Source organism: Danio aesculapii, chromosome 23, assembly GCF_903798145.1.
Source record: "Danio aesculapii chromosome 23, fDanAes4.1, whole genome shotgun sequence".
Classification (NCBI taxonomy): Eukaryota; Metazoa; Chordata; class Actinopteri; order Cypriniformes; family Danionidae; genus Danio; species Danio aesculapii.
The window spans coordinates 13,468,904-13,489,673 of record NC_079457.1 but is presented as its reverse complement, the minus strand read 5'-3'; the positions used below and the strand labels follow the sequence as shown (position 1 = coordinate 13,489,673).

Sequence of the window (20,770 nt, the reverse complement as noted above, 5' to 3'; positions counted from 1 at the left end):
AGTTTTCAAAGTAGCCTTATCACAGATGTTTTCACACTGCATGACTGTCTGGGGTAGCATTCAGTCGCTGCTATGTTTACACTGCAAGATGGATCGCTGACAGGGGGTTTCACACTGCATGACTTTACAATAGGAAGAATCGCCAACAACTTTGTCTTGGTTCGCAAACTACGTCTCACAACCAAACACACACGAGAAGTGACATGGAAACAACGTGAGGTCGGGTAGTTGTTATTAACTATATAATGAGAAAGAAACCTTTAGTGGGGTAGAAAATGTACTACTCTTGCTCACCTGGGCTTTGAAGGGAATTAGCCATTTCTCTTCAACTTGTTTTCTATTTTGACCTAGTTGTGGTGTTGCTCTAGCAGCGATTTGCCTGTGATTTCAGGCATTTGTCTGCGATTTCTGAAAACCTCCCGGGGAGTCAAATTCAGGGCTGAACTCATGCAGTCTGAACTCGGTATTACATTATATAAAGCTAAACATTGTGTTTAATTCTGAAATACAACCGTTTTTTACCATTCAGATTGTTTTTAACACTCAAACTAAAGGCTAATGAATGATAAATCACTCATACAGATTTATCTTGTCTCCTTTTAGACTCTTCATTGTGTGAACCCGGAGAACGAGAATGGCCCGGAGGTGACAGTGAAATGCCTGAACTGTGACACAATCACCCAAGTGAAAGAGAAGCTTCTGGACGCTGTTTATAAAGGAAGTCCATACTCGCAGAGACCCAAAGCAGGAGACATGGACCTGGGTAAGAGCTTTTGAGTTAGATTAGGGAGAAATAAGACTAAAAACAGCTTCTCACACAAGCAATGGGTAATTCTGAACCCTGGATATCTTAATTCTGGGTTAAAAGAATAGTTTACTCAAAATTTTAAATTCTATCATCATTTAGTTCTCGTTCATGTGTCATAAACCTTTCATTTCTTTCATCTGTTGAACACAAAAGAAAATATTTTGAAAACGCTGAAGACCTGTAACCTGACGTCCATGGTATTTGTTTTTCTTACTATGGAAGTCAATGGTTAGAAGTTTCGAACATTTTAAAATAACTTCTTTTGTGTTGAACAGAAGACAGAAACTTAAACAGGTTGAAGTAAACAATGAGAGAATATTAATTTTGGGAAGAACTATCTACTATTAACTTGTTTCACACTACCGTAGTAATCCTTATGTTGTTGTAGAATTTCGGATCAAAAGTGAGCCACCTTCACTAAATCTAAAATAAAGCAGCAGAAATTAATTTCAATCCTCAAATCTATTTTGTATGAAGAAACAACCTCATCTTCATCACAAACCCTGTGAATGTCTAGGCTTTCCCTTATCAGTTTGGAATATTTCATCAATGTTTTGATTCAATCACTCATTTTTGACTGAAGCCCCGGTCAGATCACACGATTATTGTTGGTTATGAAAGTCACTATGTCAGATTATTGCAATTTTTTCTTGATAAAATCTTGACTTGTCGTGGATAACAAATGTCCCAGACTACACGTTCCTTCATGATAAGTTATCCTGTGACTGCTATGACGAGCGTTATTTCCCAAAGCAGTCACAAGTGTTGCTATAATGATATTCCTTATCTTAATTTTCAATGTATTTTATCAGTCTCAATAAACAATGATTTTTGCAGACAACTAATAACTACATTATTTAAGGGCATTCGTTACGACATGGATAGGATCAAACTTATGAATGCTTTTTAATATTAAGATGTTTTCTTTGAAATCTAAATGTATATTTTCCTGCCAGGTTTGCTTATTAAATACTCCCTCATCTGAACTTGCCACGAGGGAGACGACGAAAATAAAAGCACATCAGCACCAAGAAAAAATCAGATGCTCAAGACATAATCTTTAAAATAATTACATATTAAAAAAATGTGCAAATATATAACTGAGGTATGTGATACAGCAATCAAAGTGAAGCATTCATTAAATCCTTATTTTCCACAGAGCAAACCAAATCATCCACCCGTATAGTTGAGTAGTAGATGGGCACAAACAAAAATATAATTTGTATATTTTTCTTGGAAAAAATATATTTTTGAAACAAATTTCGTTTGGTATAATTTTATTCTTAATTTTAATGTAGCATTTGTTGGTCAGTTATCTATAAACAAGAATAATGAATAACATTTGAGGTGAAGCACTTCATAGCAAGTCCGCTATATGCGCTGAAACATGAATTGCTGTGAGATTGTGTTGGTTTGTTAAGTAAAATAATCATTTAGATTGAATCTTGTGTCACGACACCCATTTGTCGTTTACAAATCCCCATGACACCCTACGTCCAGGAAATCGTGTTGAATTCGTGACAAATTTGTGTGATCTCACCGGGGGTTTAGGTAAGAGCATATTTCCTAACGCTAAAGGTACCTGCATAGTTGAAAAGTTTTAGCAAGACCCTATTCATAAAAGTTAAAGCAGCAGATGCTTATTGTCTGTCTGTCTGTCTGTCTGTCTGTCTGTCTGTGTCTGTGTGTGTCTGTCTGTCTGTCTGTCTGTCTGTCTGTCTGTCTGTCTGTCTGTCTGTCTGTCTGTCTGTGTGTGTGTGTGTGTTTGTGTGTGCGTGTGCGTCCGCGTGCGTGTGCGTGTGTGTTTGTGTGCATGTGTGTGCTTGTAGTTTTTGTGGTGCAAAAATGGTTTTATAGCTGGCGGGTCAAACCCAAAGGACAACCGTTGTGCCCTGAATGTGTACAGCCTTTGTACTTCGCCCTGGAATTGTAATTATTCCTAGGCAGTTCAAACTCTACATTTAGAAACCCTGGGTTAATGTTCTCATTTGCATATTTATGAGGTCAATGCGATTGATTGGCAAATAACCTGTTTTTTTAATAAGATCCCATCCAGCTTTGAATATGTTGACATATTAAAGTGTTTCTGAGCTGTACAAAGTGCATGCATATTTAATGAGGTAAGCACTGAGGCGCAGTATATGATCAGTTGTCTTTTGCTAAATAATTCACTGTAATACTCTAGTACTGCATCACTGTATAGTGTAAAAAGTTTGCCGCTGCAGTTGAGGAGGATTTCATAACCCTGGGTTAAAAGCGGTGCTAACCCCATTTCAGATTCACAAGAGTGAAACGTTGCCTCAGCCGGGGTTAAAAAGAGCATAACCCTGAGTTAAATGCAGTGTGAAAAAGCTGTCAAGAGATTTGCAGTTTGGATGAATTGATGGCAGAGCAGTTGTGCTTTAAAATAAATAAGTGAAATATTACTTGATGTATATTTTAGGAAGGTTTATAGTTGATTGTAATTATAGTTAATGACCTATTAATTGATTTAACCTTTGATTTCTTACTATTAATGAACCGTTAATTATGATTTTTGCCTCAATAAACATCTAATTTGCTGTTTATATATGGTTATTAATGTAGTAGTTAGAGTTAGATATTGGGTAGGATTAGTCGAATTAGATCATACTTTATTAATAAACAGCCAATATCTTATTAATAGGCAGGTAATAAGTCAATAGTTAATAGTGGGAATTGGGACATAAGTTTTACACAAACACAATTGGAATTAGATTGGAATTTATTTGTTGTTTATTTATTTATTATATCAGTATACAATTATATGTTTAATTTAGATGCAATATTATATGTAGCAAATATATCATAGGTATAACCTACTTTTAGTTGTTACAATATTCATAATATCAATAATTCATATTATCAATCATTTTTAAATCCATTGTTATATGGATATAAACTACTTTTTAATTCCAAATTTATTTATTTTTTTAATTCCATAATAATACAATTTTGGCACAGTGTTTTATTCCATTATTATGTGGACAGTTATACAGTACTTAAAATTAATGTGAATATTGTGATGTATATGCATTCAATTTCCAATGCATGAATTCAAGCTGATAGAGAAAGACTGACAAAAGAAACTGTTTACAGCATCTTCCTACAGTAAATATCTTCTTTTGTGTTCAACAGAAAAAAGAAACGTATAAAGGTTTGAAACAAGAGTTGGTAAATGACGACAGAATTTTTGGTATTGAGAAAGTATTAAACACATGAAGAAAGGAAGGTGTCGAAAGGCAGTGAAAGCCCAGACAGCAGCTGAAATCTCTCAATTAATATTAGCTGCTTCAGTCCAAAATCTACATTATTAGGTTGATGAAGATTAAACCAGGGTGGACATTTCAGCAAGACAATGATCCAAAACACAGCCAAGGAAACTCTTAATATAAAATACAAAATATAGATTAAATTTGACAGACCAGACCCACAGAACCATCAAGATTGTTTACACTCATACAAACAACTTCTGTTGTGTTTAACAGAAGAAAGAAACAAGTTTTGAAACAAAAGTGAGTAAATGATGACAGAAAACTACCCCTTTAAGTTTTATTTATAGACAGATTTATATACCGAACAGTTTATTTGTTCAGAAATGAATCAACTTGGATTAATAAACTAAATGATCAACATCCCTATTGCACGTCCTTGTAATCAAATGCCCCTGTTCAAAACCAGGTACTGCCAGCTGATACAAATGTTCAGCTTATCAGCAGCTTGATATAAATGGATGCTGAAGTCACCGTCGTGGGCACCAGGGAAATAGACACCGAACCATATCATCCACAGCAAGATCCCATTAGCCAGAGCAGTTCCCAACACGATTGTCATCTGGCTCAGACTGAGTGATGCTATCAGCTGCGCATCTCATCTGGCTTTGCTCTGCTCCTTGGCAGTTGTCTTTCAGAAGCCGTTTTGGAAATCAGAAACCGCTGCTTCCTCCTGCAACAAGCGAACAAACAAACAGGGAGGCTTGTCGACTGCAACTGTTTGCTTGTAAGAGGCTTAGAATAGTCAATTTCTACAACCTTGATCAGATCCACAATTTAGATCTGACCCCAGAGTCAGGTTTTCTTGTTACGTCGCTTGTCTCAGTTAACAGTTTTTTCGCATCTCTTCGGCTAGAAAAAAAAAAACTGACTTGACTCTGCACTGGGAGATTCGGACAAGGTCTAGACAAGGTTACGTGCTCTAAATGAAGCCTTTCTAAAGAGGAAAGCTTCCCTCAAGTGGTCGTTCGTCCTTGCTGTGGGAGTGATGTGCTCATGTGCGCACATAAAAAGAGTGATCCAAATACGACCGCTCGCTTTAGGAGGCTTTGGGGATGTGCTATATTGGAAGATCCAGTGATTCATTTGTAAATTGCGAAGCACCAGAACAAAGTACGGTGACAGATCTGGCATGTGATTAGAGGAAGGATAGGTAATGGAGCATTTGTGCAGTCACTTGAGTGGGCGAACGTAACTACAGTGGGGGAAATAAGTATTGAACATGTCACCGTTTTTCTCAGAAAACATATTTCTAAAGGTGATGTTGACTTGACATTTTTTACAGGATGTTTGTAGCAACCAAATTTATCCATATATGCAGAGAAAACAAAACTAATTAGTTTACAAATAAAGTAATTTGTAATAAAATGAAAAGTATTAAACACACGAAGAAAGGAAGGTGTAGGAAGGCAGTGAAAGCCCAGACAGCAACTGAAATCTCTCAGTAGCTATTTAGCAACCCTTTGCTCTTTCTCATTGTGAATCAATATTAGCTTCTTCAGTCCAACATCTACATTAACAGGATGATGACAATGAAACCAGAGTGGACATTGTAGCAAGATAATAATCCAAAACACAGTCACTGTAAACTCTCAAATGCTTCAGAGAAAGAAAATCAAGCTGTAGAATGGCCCAGCCAATCACCTGATTTGAATCCAATACGAAATATAAAATAAAGCTCAGATTTGATAGAAGAGATTCAAAAAACCATCAAGATTTTTACACCCTGTTGAAGCCAGTGAAAAAAAAAATCACACAGTAAAGTTTTACAGTAAACATGTACTTAAAAAAAAAACATGGGTTATTTAGAAGTGTTTTGGGAGGCCAGGTTTATGCAAATATCATAATAATATAATAATACGTGTTAGGCTTTTAGTGGAGTTATTTTAAAGTTAATAGTAAAAGCTAATAGTTTTCAAAAGTTGATGGATAATCTTATCCTAATTCATTCCTTCCTATTTTTCCTATTTCCTATTTCATTTTGAGGGAAACACCACAATGCCACTGAAAATCAAGATGATGCCATTCTTACCTTTATTTTTAGTCATTTAATCTGTATCCACGAATGATAGTCACTCAGAAAAAAAAAACCCTCCAAAACCTGGCACGGACAACATATATATTATTTTACTTTTATTTTAATGCTTTTGTTTTAAAGGGGATATCGTTATTGACATTATTGATATTGTATGAGTTTTTTTTAAAATCAAATATACATGTATGCAAGCTCTACAGGTCAGCATGAATGTTTTTCATTGGTGGTGGGGAAGATTATCCACAAAACTTAGGTGGAGAATTGGATTTCAGAGGTGCTGGATCTGGCACAAATTAAGCCCTGAGAAGATACTGAGTTTTTTTAATGCTTCTGTTTCTATTGGCACACCAGGCTCATGTGGTTTTCTGTTGCAGAGTGGCGGCAGGGGCGGCTGGCGAGGATCATTCTCCAGGATGAGGATGTCACTACAAAGATTGATAATGACTGGAAACGCCTGAACTCACTTGCACACTATCAGGTACGGTCACCGTTCATATCTGAGCTGCTACTGGGGCCATAAACTTCACTAATATGTGCAATATGTCTAACAGTATATTGCACCGGTATATGTTTGGCAATAGCCAAAAAGAAAGAGGTTTATGAATGCTTTTTGTAAATGTCCTATATATATATATATATATATATATATATATATATATATATATATATATATATATATATATATATATATATATATATATATATATATATATATATATATATATATATATATAATTGATTAGTGATATGATTGTTAAGAGCTTAATTTTGACAACTTTGAAGTGGATTTTCTTAATCTTTAGATTTCTTGAACCGTCAAATTCTAGGTTTTCAAATGGTTGTACTGTCCTGTCATAACAAATAATACATCCGGCTGTATTTGTGGTACAGGGTGACACAATTATTAATATTGAATATTTCCTCAAAACCTAATATTATTGGATTGCATTTTATAGTTTTAAGAGTTTAATTTCACTGCAAATTGCTTTGATAGCATGTTTTTAAATTTACATTGTGTATCTAAATGTATTTCTTATGTGTTGAATGCAATTCATTAATGTTATTAAGAGTTCATTTTGAGATATGATTTGCCATGGAACCATTAGTAAGCAGTGATATCCTAGTGAGCATTATAACACAAACCCACAGAATTTGGTGTAGTTTTGTGGTCCTCAGAGCAGAAACGAAATCTGCTGCTCTCCACATCAATTTCAATTCAATCTTATATAACTTAAATGTGTCTCCTTTAGATGCTTGTAAGTCGATCAACCAAAATGCATCTTAATGGAATAGTTCAGCCAAAAATGAAAATGTACTCCTTCTTTACTAACCCTCAAGTGGTTCCAAACCTTTCTTTTTCTTTCTTCTGTCGAGAAGAAGATATTTTGAAAAAAAATTTGAAAAAAAAGAAATACTGAAAACCTGTAAACATTAACTTTCATAATTGAAAAAATAATGCTATAGAAGTCAGTGGATACAGGTTTTCAGCTTCATTTAAAATATATTTGCTTTCAACAAAAGAAAGAAATTCAAACAGATTTGGAACAAGAGTAAATAAGGAGAGAATTTTTTTTTTTGAACTGTCCTATTAAAACCAGACATTGACCATCTTGTGAAAGCTATTCTGTGTGCTTAACTTAAGTTTAACTACAGTTAGGTCCATAAATATTGGGACATCGACACAATTCTAACACTTTTTGGCTTATACACCAACACAATGGATTCGAAATTATACGAACAAGATGTGCTTTAACTGTAGACTGTCAGCTTTAACTTGAAGGTATTTACATCCAAATCAGGTGAACGCTGTAGGAATTACAACAGTTTGCATATGTTCCTCCCACTTGTTAAGGGACCAAAAGTAATTGGACAGAATAATAATAAACCAAGCTTTCACTTTTTAATACTTGATTGCAAATCATTTGCAGTCAATTTTCAACAGGGAAAGAATGCTTTGATCATCCACCACAGTTGTTTTCAGTGGTCTTCCAGGCCTTTTGGTATTGCTAAGCTTACTGGTGCGTTCTTTCTTTTTAAGAATGTTATTAACAGTTGTTTTGGCCGCGCCTAAAGTTTTTGCTATCTCTCTGATGGGTTTGTTTTGTTTTTTCAGCCTAATGATGTCTTGCCTGACTGATAGTAACAGCTCTGTGGATCTCATCTTGAGAGTTGACAGTAACAGATTCCAAATGCAAATAGCACACTTAAAATTAACTTTGGACCTTTTATCTGCTCATTGTAATTGGGATAATGAGGGAATAACACACACCTGGCCATGGAACAGCTTAGAATCCAATTGTCCAATTTCTTTGGGACTCTTAACAAGTGGGAGGCACATATGCAAATTGCTGTAATTCCTACGGCGGTCACCTGATTTTGATGTACATACCCTCAAATTAAAGCAGACAGTCTGCAGTTAAAGCACATTTTGTTCGTTTCATTTCATATCAATTGTGTTGGTGTATAGAACCAAAAATGTTATAATTGTGTCGATATTTATGGACCTAACTGTACATAACCCACGTTTACATGTTTTTACATACTGTAACAGTACATTAACATGTCTATGTTTCCTTAGGTAACAGACGGGTCAGTTATCGCGCTGGTGCCAAAGCAAAACTCTGCGTACAACATCTCAAACTCATCCACCTTCACCAAGTCCCTCAGCAGATACGGTAGGAACTCTTTTGATTTTCTCCTTAGAAGCTTTCGTAAACACAAAATCACGTCTACAGAAAGATTTGTATTCACTGCACCTTGGCTTTCATTTTCCCCCTCAAAACGAGGACTCGTGCTAGCATTCTGTCCTCGCTTCTCCTGACGGACTCGATGTTTTTCACTATTCTTTGTGATGACTTTTTTTGGTTTTGTTTTGCGAGCACTTTGGCTGTTTGTGCGAATAAGAGGTGATGATAGCACAGAACTGAAGGTGTTTTGTTCCTCAACTACCCCCCCCCCCCCCCCCTCCTCCAAAAAAGAGAAAGCGGATCAGAGAGATAAAGCTGTTTAATGTTGTCTGTCCTCCTCAAAAGCGAGTATCCGAGATTGCCGCTGAATTACATGCACTCAAGCCATGGCTCTCTCATGGCAGACGTCCATTATATTTCCCTTTGAGAGAGGGTTTCATGTCTGGGATAATTCTCTGAGTGCTTCAACACTGGACACGCATTCGTATTGTTGCTCAAGTCGTGTTTCGCTCGTTGCTTTGGGGAAAAAAAAGTGATGCTGATGTGAATCATGGCAGTGATTAATTCAATTGAAATTGTCGATTGTCGTGCACGTCTTCTCCAGGAAGTACAGTGTGATTGGTAGAAAATCTCCTATGTAGGCCTGAGGGGGCGCTGTTGCAGAAACACACAATCCTGTCTAAATACACATAAAGAAACCCAGGAAATCCTCTGGGGAAAATAGCGGTTGCTGAAAAACAGAAGATTTAACTGCTTTCATTGATTCAGCATGACTAATAAACACACACCTATGGAATAGACTCACAGATGGATTTATGTCAAACACTTGACTAGTTTTGAGGTGATTTTGGAGTAAAAACGTGCAATTATATGTTGTAATTTCACATTCAGCTTTTACTACAGACTGTTGTCATTATCGCAGAATGATTATCTTGTTGTCATTATTGACTAAGTAAATTTAATTACAATGTAAAACAATGTTTTGCATAGCTAACAGTGTGCGACTATATGTAGCAGAGCTTAGATTCTCTGCCCGAGCCCAGACTTAACTCGACCCAACCCACAGCCATGATCAAACATTTGTGTCTGTGGGTTTTTTTTTGTCATTACATAATTAGTCTAATTGGCTGGAGAGCTATGCCATAATTAGAAATATTATTCAAATATTTCAGCAGAGGTGACACAGTGGGTAGCACATTCGCCGCACAACAAGAAGGTCGCTGGTTCGAGCCTCAGCTGGGTTAGTTGGCACTTCTGTGTGGAGTTTGCATGTTCTCCCCGTGTTCGCGTGGATTTCCTCAGGGTGCTACAGTTTCCCCCACAAGTCCAAAGACATGTGGTATAGGTGAATTGGGTATGTGTAACGGAGGCCAGCTAGTAAGTGCTGTGCAGGTAAACCTCACTCCTCTGACCTCTAAAGGTGCTCTAGCGACAGATGCTAGAATATGGTCTTTAGCCTCATTGGTAGAGCAACCGACTCCAACGCGGAAGGTCACCGGTTCAATCCCAGCTCGGAGCGGCTTATGGTGGTGTAGCACCGGCGGGGTTACATTGGTGTCATGACCCAGATGGGAGTGAGGTTTATGGGGGTGAGTGTAAAAAATATGCTGGATAAGTTGGCGGTTCATTCAGCTGTGGCAACCTCAGATTAATAAAGAGACTAAGCCGAAAAGAAAATGAATGAATATTTTAGCAAAGTTGGCCTAAGAAACACGTGTAGGTCTACAAAGTTGCACAATTCATAACGCGTGTCATGTACAGCAATGCTCTAGCTCCTGCAGTAGAATCTCCTCCACTGGCATTCCCACCACATGGGCAAGTAGAGCTGAAGCATGTATATAGAGCAGAAGCAGCGCACAGGCATTTGCCTTTCACACAGGCTGCGTCTGCAGCGCTCACATGTGCGGTGTGAAAGAGGCGCAGCAAAAAAAAACAAAAAACGGGGACTTCCACAATGAACATGAAGCAGGCTTGCCATGGCCATGAAAGGACGATAGTCAGCTTTCGATATCCTCTTTCGTAAGAATCCACTCTGAATAAACAAACAATGCAGTTTACATGCTTTGTCCTTGTTGCAATATTCATTAAGATAAATCTAAACTAATTTCTGTAGTTTAAACAACTCAGAATTGTAGTTGAGAATGCCCATGTATTAAAAATAGTCAGGTTTAAATCAGGCTTGGGTTCATAATTACAGTTAATGTGTCAAACCGGGTCGGGCTTGGACACAAGGTGCACAGGCTTGGGTAGAGTGGAGTTTAATATTTTGTGCCCAATCTAAGCTCTAATATGTAGTAAACATCTAACTCCATCTAAACGCATGTGCTGGAGGTTTACTAGAACCGACTTTACTTACAAAATGCGTGTGATTTAACTGACCCAGCCCTGGCCATAACATGATCTCTTTTTCTTTTAAATGTGATTCTATGCTAATGAAAATACCTGTGAACATTGTTTCCTATCCCTTCACACCCCGGTCCAGGATAGGAATTCATATCTTCAATACCCCAAGGAACGTTTCCTCGGCCGCCTCAAGAATAGGCACGGCGATAAGAGCACCGGACAGATATGCATCTCCCTGGGTCTCTGTAATGAAGTTCGACACTCGTACCATTAATAATGAACGATGCATTCACGGGCCGCAGGAGAGAACAGAGGAAGTCTTATTTCAGACTGCTCGCTGGGTATTTTTATATATTCGTGTCATCTTTCATTATACTGAGCGAATATTATGCGTGATTTGTGCCACCTTGAGAAATGAGATACAAACACTCACACGTTGGCACTACCAGGGGTTTGTTCAACTAGAAATGTACTCGTTCAAATAATGAAACACATGTGCAAGTGTTCAAGGCAGATGGTTTTGGTCAGTGGTCGACTGGATTGGTTTTGTCTATGGCTGATGTCTGTATCCTTGGAAGCAGGATGTGCTAGGAAGGTTATTAAGAAGTTGTATGCGTTTATTTTTTTTTCCTGTGATGTCGTTACTGAATTTTTAGTAGTTGTTACTCGAGTCTTTAGTATGACACGATTCTTCAGGAAACGTTCTAATAATTCTTTAAATTGAAAGTATTTTATAATGTAAAAAAAAAATTCTGTTTCGAATATCAAAGAATAATGAAAAAATTTATCTCAGTATCTACAAAAAAAGGTCTATATTAAAACCTCAAGGGTACATATTAGTACCTAAAAAGTACAAAAGTGTTTCCCTTTTAAAATTTTTAGGTACTAATATATAGTTTTGCGGTACCAATATGAACCCTTTAAGTACAAACCTGTGCCTTTTGAAAAGGTACCACCCCAGTGACAGCTCATGTACCTTTATTTCTAAGAGTGTATTACATGCAGATTAAAAAAAACAAAACATATATATTATTTTCCACCGGAAAAGGTGGTTTGCCATCTCCAAGTTGGAGGAAAGTCCTTACCCTTAGGTGGAGGAGTTCAAGTATCCTGGGGTTTTGTTCACGGGTGAGCGAAGGATGGAATGTGAGATTGACAGGCGGATTGGTGCAGCGGCAGCAGTAATGCGGTCAATGTACTGTTCCGTTGTGGTGACAAAGAAGCTGAGCTGAAAGGCAAAGCTCTCGATTTACCAGTCGATCTGCACTCCTACTCTCACCAATGGTCATGAGCTTTGGGTCATAACCGAAAGGACAAGAACTCGGATACAAGTGGCCGAAATTAGCTTCCTTCGCAAGGTGGCAGGGCACACCCTTATAGATAGAGTGAGGAGCTCTGTCATCCGGGAGGAGTTCGGAGTAGAGCCGCTGCTTCTCCACATCGAGAGAAGTCAGCTGAGGCAGCTCGGGCATCTTTTTCAGATGCCTACTGGACACCTACCTAGGGAAGTCTTCCAGGCATGTCCCATCAAGAGGAAGCCTTGGGGAAGACCCAGGACATGCTGGAGGGACAATGTCTCTCGGCTGGCCTGGGAACGCCTTGGGATCCCTGTGGAGGAAGTGTCTGGGTAGAAAGAAGTCTGGGGTTCTCTCCTAAGATTGCTGCCCCCGAGACCCGGCCCTGGAAAAGCGAATGAATGAATGAATATAAATGATTATTTTATTTTTGGGGGGACTGATTTACTAACTTCCACGAGTGTTTTGCGGGAAAAGCACATTACGTCAGTCGCGTCTTTTTCATTCTTCAATCAAATTAACGCAGAGGTGGAGTTTCCATTGAGGTGACAGCATGGTTTGTGTTGTCAAGATGACTACAGAGACTTTTAGAGACGGAGGAGAGACTAGTGGTCACTGTTTGAGTTATCCAGAGCTGTGTGACTTACAAATCTTGAATATCACAATATTATTAAATATTACAATTATAACATTATCAACAGCAACCCTCTCTCACACAATACGCAGCTGATTCAGTCGTTGCCTACTGATATAAAAAGCACACCGCACTTGTCAAGAAAAAAGGCAGTGAGGTGCGCCTTGTGTACGCATTCGGTGTGATCGGGCCCTTATGTGGTTTTAAGTTATGTGTGCCACTGAGTCTGATGGGTTTTATAGTTAGCGACGTGTCTAAAATAAAACTTCTCCTTAAACTTTATTCGCTCTTAAGACTTAAAACATGACAACTGGCTAAGAAAACAGTTAATGTTAATGCCCATCCTTCCGGCAACGCTACAAAAGCAATACACCGTTGTATTGCATTATAAATTGTGTTCTGACACATTTCGGTGCATGAGCCTCTCTGTTGAGCATGTTTCAGCCATTACTGTTTATCTCTGTTATCTTGCAGTCTCCGTGTAGCTTAAAAATGCTCATTCCCTGGTTTATTTATTCCTTTATTTATTATTTATTTGATTTTTTTTTACTATTATGTTTTTCTAAGCCTTGACTTTTTTATGCGGTGTAATATAAAGCCGCTGCGAGGAGCCGAATTAAGCTTACAGTGGCTGTTTCTTTGGAGTGCTCCGGCCTGCCAGTCTGTGACTGATTAACTAGACTCCAGACGCAGGACTCTATCTTTCACTCCCACTTGCCACTTAAGGATAGAATAAACCTGAGGGAGTTTTTGATGGATTCTGCAGATGCAGTATATTCATTGTAGTTTAGGGCATCCACAGGAAATGATCCTTACCCAGAATGCCTTATCCTCAGACAGATTACTGTGCTTAACCATCCATTAGCCAGAGCTCAGCTCCTCTCTGTGCTCATCTTTGATGTGTAACTCCTGGGTATTAAGCAGCCGACTGCTCATCAGATAGAAGAGACCGCCGGACCTGATTTACAACCACCCATCTGACTGTTTTATGCTGTTTAGGTTTGGGGTCTATATTATATTTATAAAGATGGGTGGAAATATTTCCGAACCATCTAGATAATGATGAAATAAAAGCAATAAGCCCCAGGAGGCTATCCGTTACAGTGATTTTAATGCTGTATGACCACCTTACAAAGGTAGAATTACTGTAAAGGCCCATTTACTCTAACACATGTCCTAACTACACGTGATGGGACGTGGCAATCTGCTAGTAATAGACGAATATATATGTTAGGCCAACTGAACATGCAATATTTACTTTAGTAATTTTGCCATTAGGCCATTCTTGTTTTCAGAAATCAAAAAATAAAAGAAATATAAGAAATCAAACAAATCTGTTTTGCTCCAAATAATTTTGTTGACATCTTTATATGTATATGAAGAGGTCAGATGCAAAAACCTCTAAACGGCATCTGATATTTTATTCTAAAATGGTCTTTTTTCTCAAGCTCCTGTGTGAAAGTTCAGTAAATCCACTTTCATGTCAAAGAATGGGTTCTTTGCATTGCTTTAGAGTGAAATAACTGAACATAAATACAAGAGGCTGAGAAACATGCTCTTTTTAGAAGAAAATATCAGGCGGCATTTAGAGGTTTTTGCATCTGAACTCTTCAAGTAGTTCCAAAGAAATCTTTTTTTTTAACTCTTTCTAACATTATAAAATACTTGTGTACTAAAGTGGAAGTGAAGCAGTCAGTCAAGTTTACATTATTTTGTAAATCGATTTCCCCTTAATGAAAAAAAAAAAAAAAAAAATATATATATATATATATATATATATATATATATATATATATATATATATATATATATATATACATACATATATTACAAACTTGATTAATGCAACTCTTTTGAAGAAAAAAAGCATGTTTTACTATAGATTTTGGAGCTGGGGCGTCACTATCTTGGAATATCGCTGTCTGATATCACGGGGTTGGTTCCGTTCCCTCAGATGAACAGATTTTCTTTAAAATTGTTACATTAATCGAGTTTGTAATATATATTTTCATTAAAATAGAAAAAAATTTACAAAGTAATGTAAACTTGACTGAGTGCTTGACTTCCACTTTAAAGATGCTACTTTTGATCAATTTAATGAATGATTTGTGAAGAATCATGTAATACTAAAGACTTAAGTAATGATGACTGAAAATTCAGCTTTGGCATCACAGTAAATAATACATTATAACTTAAAATAAAAATTATCAAAATAAAAGCAGCAAGTTATATTTACTATGTTAAAAGTTCAAAATATTGTCTGAACCATCCACGACGGCGATACTCAAAATTTCTATTTTAGACACGGTTTCTATTACCCGTGACCCCAAAGCAGAACAACAGCATAAACTACAATTACTATGATCACCTCGGGTGCTGATTATGTACTTCATTCAGTGTTAAATGCTACCAGTGTGAGTTGGAACACCATTTCACGTGACATTTATTGCCATTCTGAAAGTGGCAGCAGAAAGTTTACCAAAAATAAAATAACTAACACATATAATTTGAAAATGAAAGTCAGAACTGGGACTCGGTGCAAACCATCACTCAGCATGTACTTTCAAAAATGTATTAATTGGATTATAAACCTTACCCTTTCATTGGGAGTGCAGTTCACTATTCTGCGTTGGTGTGGAAAGACAAATTGCTTGTCGCTGGAATCTTATCACTGAAAAGGCATGGACTGAGTTTTGCAAATTACCTTATATTTAAATTACATTATTTTGAAATTAGCATGAATGCACACTTGGTAGAACTGCATAGGCTTTCGTGAAGATGTGGAGAGTGTCAAAATAAAGGTGCCTCTTAAAATATTTTTATAGCTGTCAATATTTTATGCCTAGCGTTGATGCATTGTATTCTAATTCAATTGCAAAGGCAGCCATTTTGACTTTTGTTGACTGTAATTCAGAAACGTTAAAAATAAAACTCTTAAAACTATAGTATTCCATTTTTTCCCCTAAATGTTTGTATATTTTTGTGTCAGAAGACGTGTAATGAGAGATTTAATAAGCATTATAATTCTATGACGGCCTTTTCAGACCCGCTTTGATGTAAAACAAAGACTTAATTTGATACAATCTTGGATTTTCTTCTTGTTTAGCCTCGCTTTAACTATACAACTTTTTGTAGCACAACTTAATGTCCTTGATGTCCTCTCATTGGTCAAAGATCACCCATAACAGTATGTTCAAGATGGTTTGCTTCACAGGCTTATTGTGGCTTTATCAGTCATGACACTCACATACACTGTAGCCATGTAGCCATAATTTCAGCTCTAACTGATAAATTATATATATTTAAGACATGTATAATTTAGAATACAGTTGGAGTGGGAATCAAAGCCTCGTCCTGGCTTCATTCTTGCATTGCACTGAGAATTTTCAGTTGAAGAGCTGCTCTTTGGTTTATAGCTGCAATAACTAATGTGTTCACTCATAGAATTAGAGATCACTGCTTATTATGTGACACATTTGCCATTATGAATTATGATACTGCATAGTTTGTTGATATCTTAACCTAAATGCTAAAAGCAACTTGTTTAGGTGATCTTAGAACGATTGTTTTAGTGCAGTATTGTGTTCATATGCTTAAATAAACTGAATTAAGAAAGAATATTCAAGCAGAGCACCAGAACCAGCTTTACTTGCACTGCTTTTTGACAGTAATGGACTATCAAGATTAACACAATGTAATAATAAGCAATGACAAGCTGTGGACTGATTTTTGCGGATGACTTTATTTTAATATTTAAATTAATTTATTTTGGGCTTCACAGTGGAGCAGTAGGTAGCATGATCACCTCACAGCAAGAAGTTCACTGGTTCGAGCCTCAGCTTGGTCAGTTGGCATTTCTGTATGGAGTTTGCATGTTCTCCCCGTGTTCACGTGGGTTTCCTCCGGGTGCTCCGGTTTCCCCCACAGTCCAAACACATGTGCTATAGGTGAATTGGGTAAGCTAAATTGTCTGTAGTGTATGTGTGTGAATGAGTTTGTGTGGATGTTTCCCAGTGATGGGTTTCAGCTGGAAGGGCATCTGCTGCATAAAACATATGCTGGATAAGTTGGCGGTTCATTTCGCTCGGACGACCCCAGATTAATAAAGGGACTAAGCCGAAAAGAAAATGAATGATTGAATGTATTTATTTTGAAATTAGCATGAAAGCATGTTTGGTAGAACTGCATAGGCTTTCGTGAAGATGTGGAGAGTGTCAAAATAAAGGTGCCTCTTAAAATATTTATATAGCTGTCAATATTTTATGCCTAGCATCGATACATTGTATCCTAAGTCAACACTAGAACTGCAGAGGCAGCCATTTTGACTGTTGTTGACTGCAAAATAAAATAATAAAACTTTAAAACTGTTTAAATTCTTGCCTAAAAGTATGTTTATTACATTGTAGCATTCTCTTTTATTACAAAATACTTGAGTAATTCTACCTTGATTGGCCAAATTGACTGCATATACATTTCAGCATCCACTACTTTTTTTCCCATTGCCTTTGAATGCGCGTGCCTCTGTTGCCTACACTGAAAAAAAGAATGTCTATTTGTTTATTATTAACAATTTATGTATTGAATTTAAATGAATAAATACATTTTTTAAATGTTAATGTTACTTAATTTGTTTGTTTAAATTCAGCCCAAATAAATTGTTTACAACCAATTAACTTAAAAAAAAATTTGAATCCAAAGAATCATCTTTGAATATTTTTTTTTTCAGAGTAGCAACGTTCTGCTAACAAAATTATGACTATACTTCACACGTCTTTCAAACTTTCAAAAACAATATTTTCACTGCAGTGATGCGCATGACAGGTGGTTTAGTAACTCGTACACAATTGTAGGCTATTTTGCAAAAAATACTGTATTTCTGGGGTAATGACAGAAATCCGCAGAATTTTAGCCTATTATTGAGTCTATTTATTTACTTGTGTAAATGTGTTTACGTTTATATTTATTCGGTTTCTATATTAATTTCAGTATTATTATTGACTACAGTGGTCCGTCATTATTCGCAGGAGTTACGTTTTAAAAATAACCTGCCGTAGGCGAAATCCGTGAAGTAGTCGGCTTTATTTTTTACAATTGTTATTTTGTATTATTTTGGTATTAAGGCTGTAAACCCCTCACTACACTCTATATACACTTTTCTCAGACAGGCATTAACAATTTCACACTGTTCTCTTTTTGTTGAAAACCCTCTCAAACCTTCGTAGAAAAATAAGTCTAGTATTTATAGTCTTATAGTATGAAACCAAAGATCAAAACCAATCGATCTTCATTTATTTATTCCATAATGGTGCTCTACAGCAGCGTAACTTCTACCTTCCTTTAGCATGTCCAGACGTTCAACTTTTTGTGCGAAGGTTAGCATCTTACTCTGCCTTTTGGGTGCTAATGCATTTGTCTTTGACAGTGCAGAATGTTTCGTCAACATTGTGGAAAGAAAATATGCATACATAGTACAGCACAGCACAGAGTCACGCTGCTAGCGATCGAAGATTTATGTAAATTTGGCAAACTGAACACATTCTGTACTATACAGGAGACATGGCACGGAGGAGATTGATTGACAATGGTCTACAGCCAGTCAGGACGCAGAACACAATGCGCTGTTAAAAAAAAACAGGTCAAATTAGATGGAAAAAATTCCCAAAACTGAGAGGCCGTGATAAGTGAAGCGCATTATAGTGAGGGACCACATATGAAAATGTTCATATGATTTATTTTCAATACAGTTAGTAAAGTAATATTTTCTGTATTTTAGTAGAGATATTATATGAGAGACTTGCTTTGTTTACCAAATAAGTGGATCTAGTTGGATTTGCATTATAAACATTAAATAATAGTTAAAAGTTTTTAGTTATGATACTCCCAAAATCATTTTGCATAAATTCGCAGATACTTTACAAAATGATCAGCAGAAATAGCAAAAAATAATGTCCTCAGATTCTGTCTGACTCTAGTAATGACTTTATAAAATATGATTATAAACATCCCCCCATTTTTGTCCCCAAAAAACCTTTGAATGTAGATATGACGTGACAAAACTTCAATTCGGTACATTCTTACAGTATGTGAAGAGTCAGAATATCCACTATTCCCATTCTAGTTATAGAATTATGGTAGTTCTTGTGTTAATTAATATATCACTCCGTTACTATGCATCATTATACCCCTGCTGATTACCCTAGCAAATGTACAAATTTGACTGCACATATTGTTTAAATGCTTGCTGTCGTTGGATGATTGACTCTGTCTTTTTTTTTTACAGAGAGCATGCTGAGGACAGCCAGTAGCCCGGACAGTCTGCGGTCCAGGACGCCCATGATCACCCCTGATCTAGAGAGCGGAACCAAACTCTGGCACCTCGTGAAGAACCACGACCACGCAGACCAGCGCGAGGGAGATCGCGGCAGCAAGATGGTGTCAGAGATCTACCTGACTCGGCTGCTGGCCACCAAGGTGAGCCTTTCTCTCCTTCATGTTGTCCATCTCGAAGTTTTAGAATGAGAAAATGCAGCTGAATTACACTTTTTGGAAATTGGCTCAGTTTACATGTCACCTAGATTTAAACAATTGAATTTTAGCTTTTAGCTTAGCTTAGCATAAATCATTGAATCTGATTAGACCATTAGCAACTTGATCAAATTTTGCTTCTAAATTAAAGCATCCATGACGATGATGCTCGAAATTTTTATTTGAGAAATTGTTACTATTTTCTGTGATCTCGCAGGCAGAACAACAGCATAAACTACTATTACAATGATCACCTCAGGTGCAGATTATGTATTTTGTTCAGTGTTAAAATAATACCAGTGTGAGTTTGAACACCATTATAATAGGCTCATTTTACATGTCACCTACAGTTAAACATTTGATTTTGATCATTTTATGAATCTATTTAGCCGATCTCTAGGTCTGGCTGAAGCACTTTTAGCTTAGCTTAGCATAAATCATTAAATCAGATTAGACCATTAGCAACTTGCTCAAATTTTGCTTTTAATTAAAACCATCCATCAGGGTTCATATGGTCATAGAAAACCTGGATAAATCATGGAATTTTGACATGGCATTTTTCAGACCTGGAAAACTTTTGGAAAAACAGAAAAACCCACAAGATTTTGGAAAATTCATGGAAATTACATTTACATTTAGTCATTTAGCAGACATTTTTGTCCAAAGCTACTTAAGCTGCCATTACACTTGTACTTGTGTTGTACAGCCCTGTGAAAAAGGGCAAGGTTAAACAATATGATTAGACGTAAATAAAAGTGAGCGATTGCTCCATATTTTATATTTCTTATTTTAAATTATCTTCTATTGGTCTAGTCCAATCACCTGATGCGATTTCGCAGGTAAGAATTCACCTAGCTTGAACTTTCGAATGTAGTGAAATATGAAACTTGTCGAACGTCTTTACGCTTCTGGTCTGCCGCATTCGCATGCCTATGAATGGAAGTCTATGGAGCGAAAAGTGCAGCGTGATCGCAGCTTTACAATAGCAATAGTTTTAACTGCTCTTGTTAGTTTAACAAACTATTAACATTATCTCAAATTATTGTGACAAATATCTGCTTACTAGAATGGAGGTTAGTTTTTACTTCTTTGCTTTTCTTGGCCAAAAACATGTTCTCACATTATTAGTGCTGTGTAAGCATCATCTATTTAC

The 20,770-nt window shown here is 36.7% G+C and overlaps 1 protein-coding gene across 1 annotated transcript in view; it reads left to right on the top strand.

Moving 5' to 3' along the window:
- Positions 1–20,770, top strand: part of plxna1a (plexin A1a) — a 454,670-nt gene that overhangs the window by 417,218 nt on the left and 16,682 nt on the right. The window contains exons 25-28 of the mRNA XM_056449070.1: positions 604–763; positions 6,508–6,611; positions 8,712–8,808; positions 19,373–19,563. Coding sequence (XP_056305045.1) covers positions 604–763; positions 6,508–6,611; positions 8,712–8,808; positions 19,373–19,563 — 552 coding nt within the window. The remainder of the gene's footprint in view (positions 1–603; positions 764–6,507; positions 6,612–8,711; positions 8,809–19,372; positions 19,564–20,770) is intronic.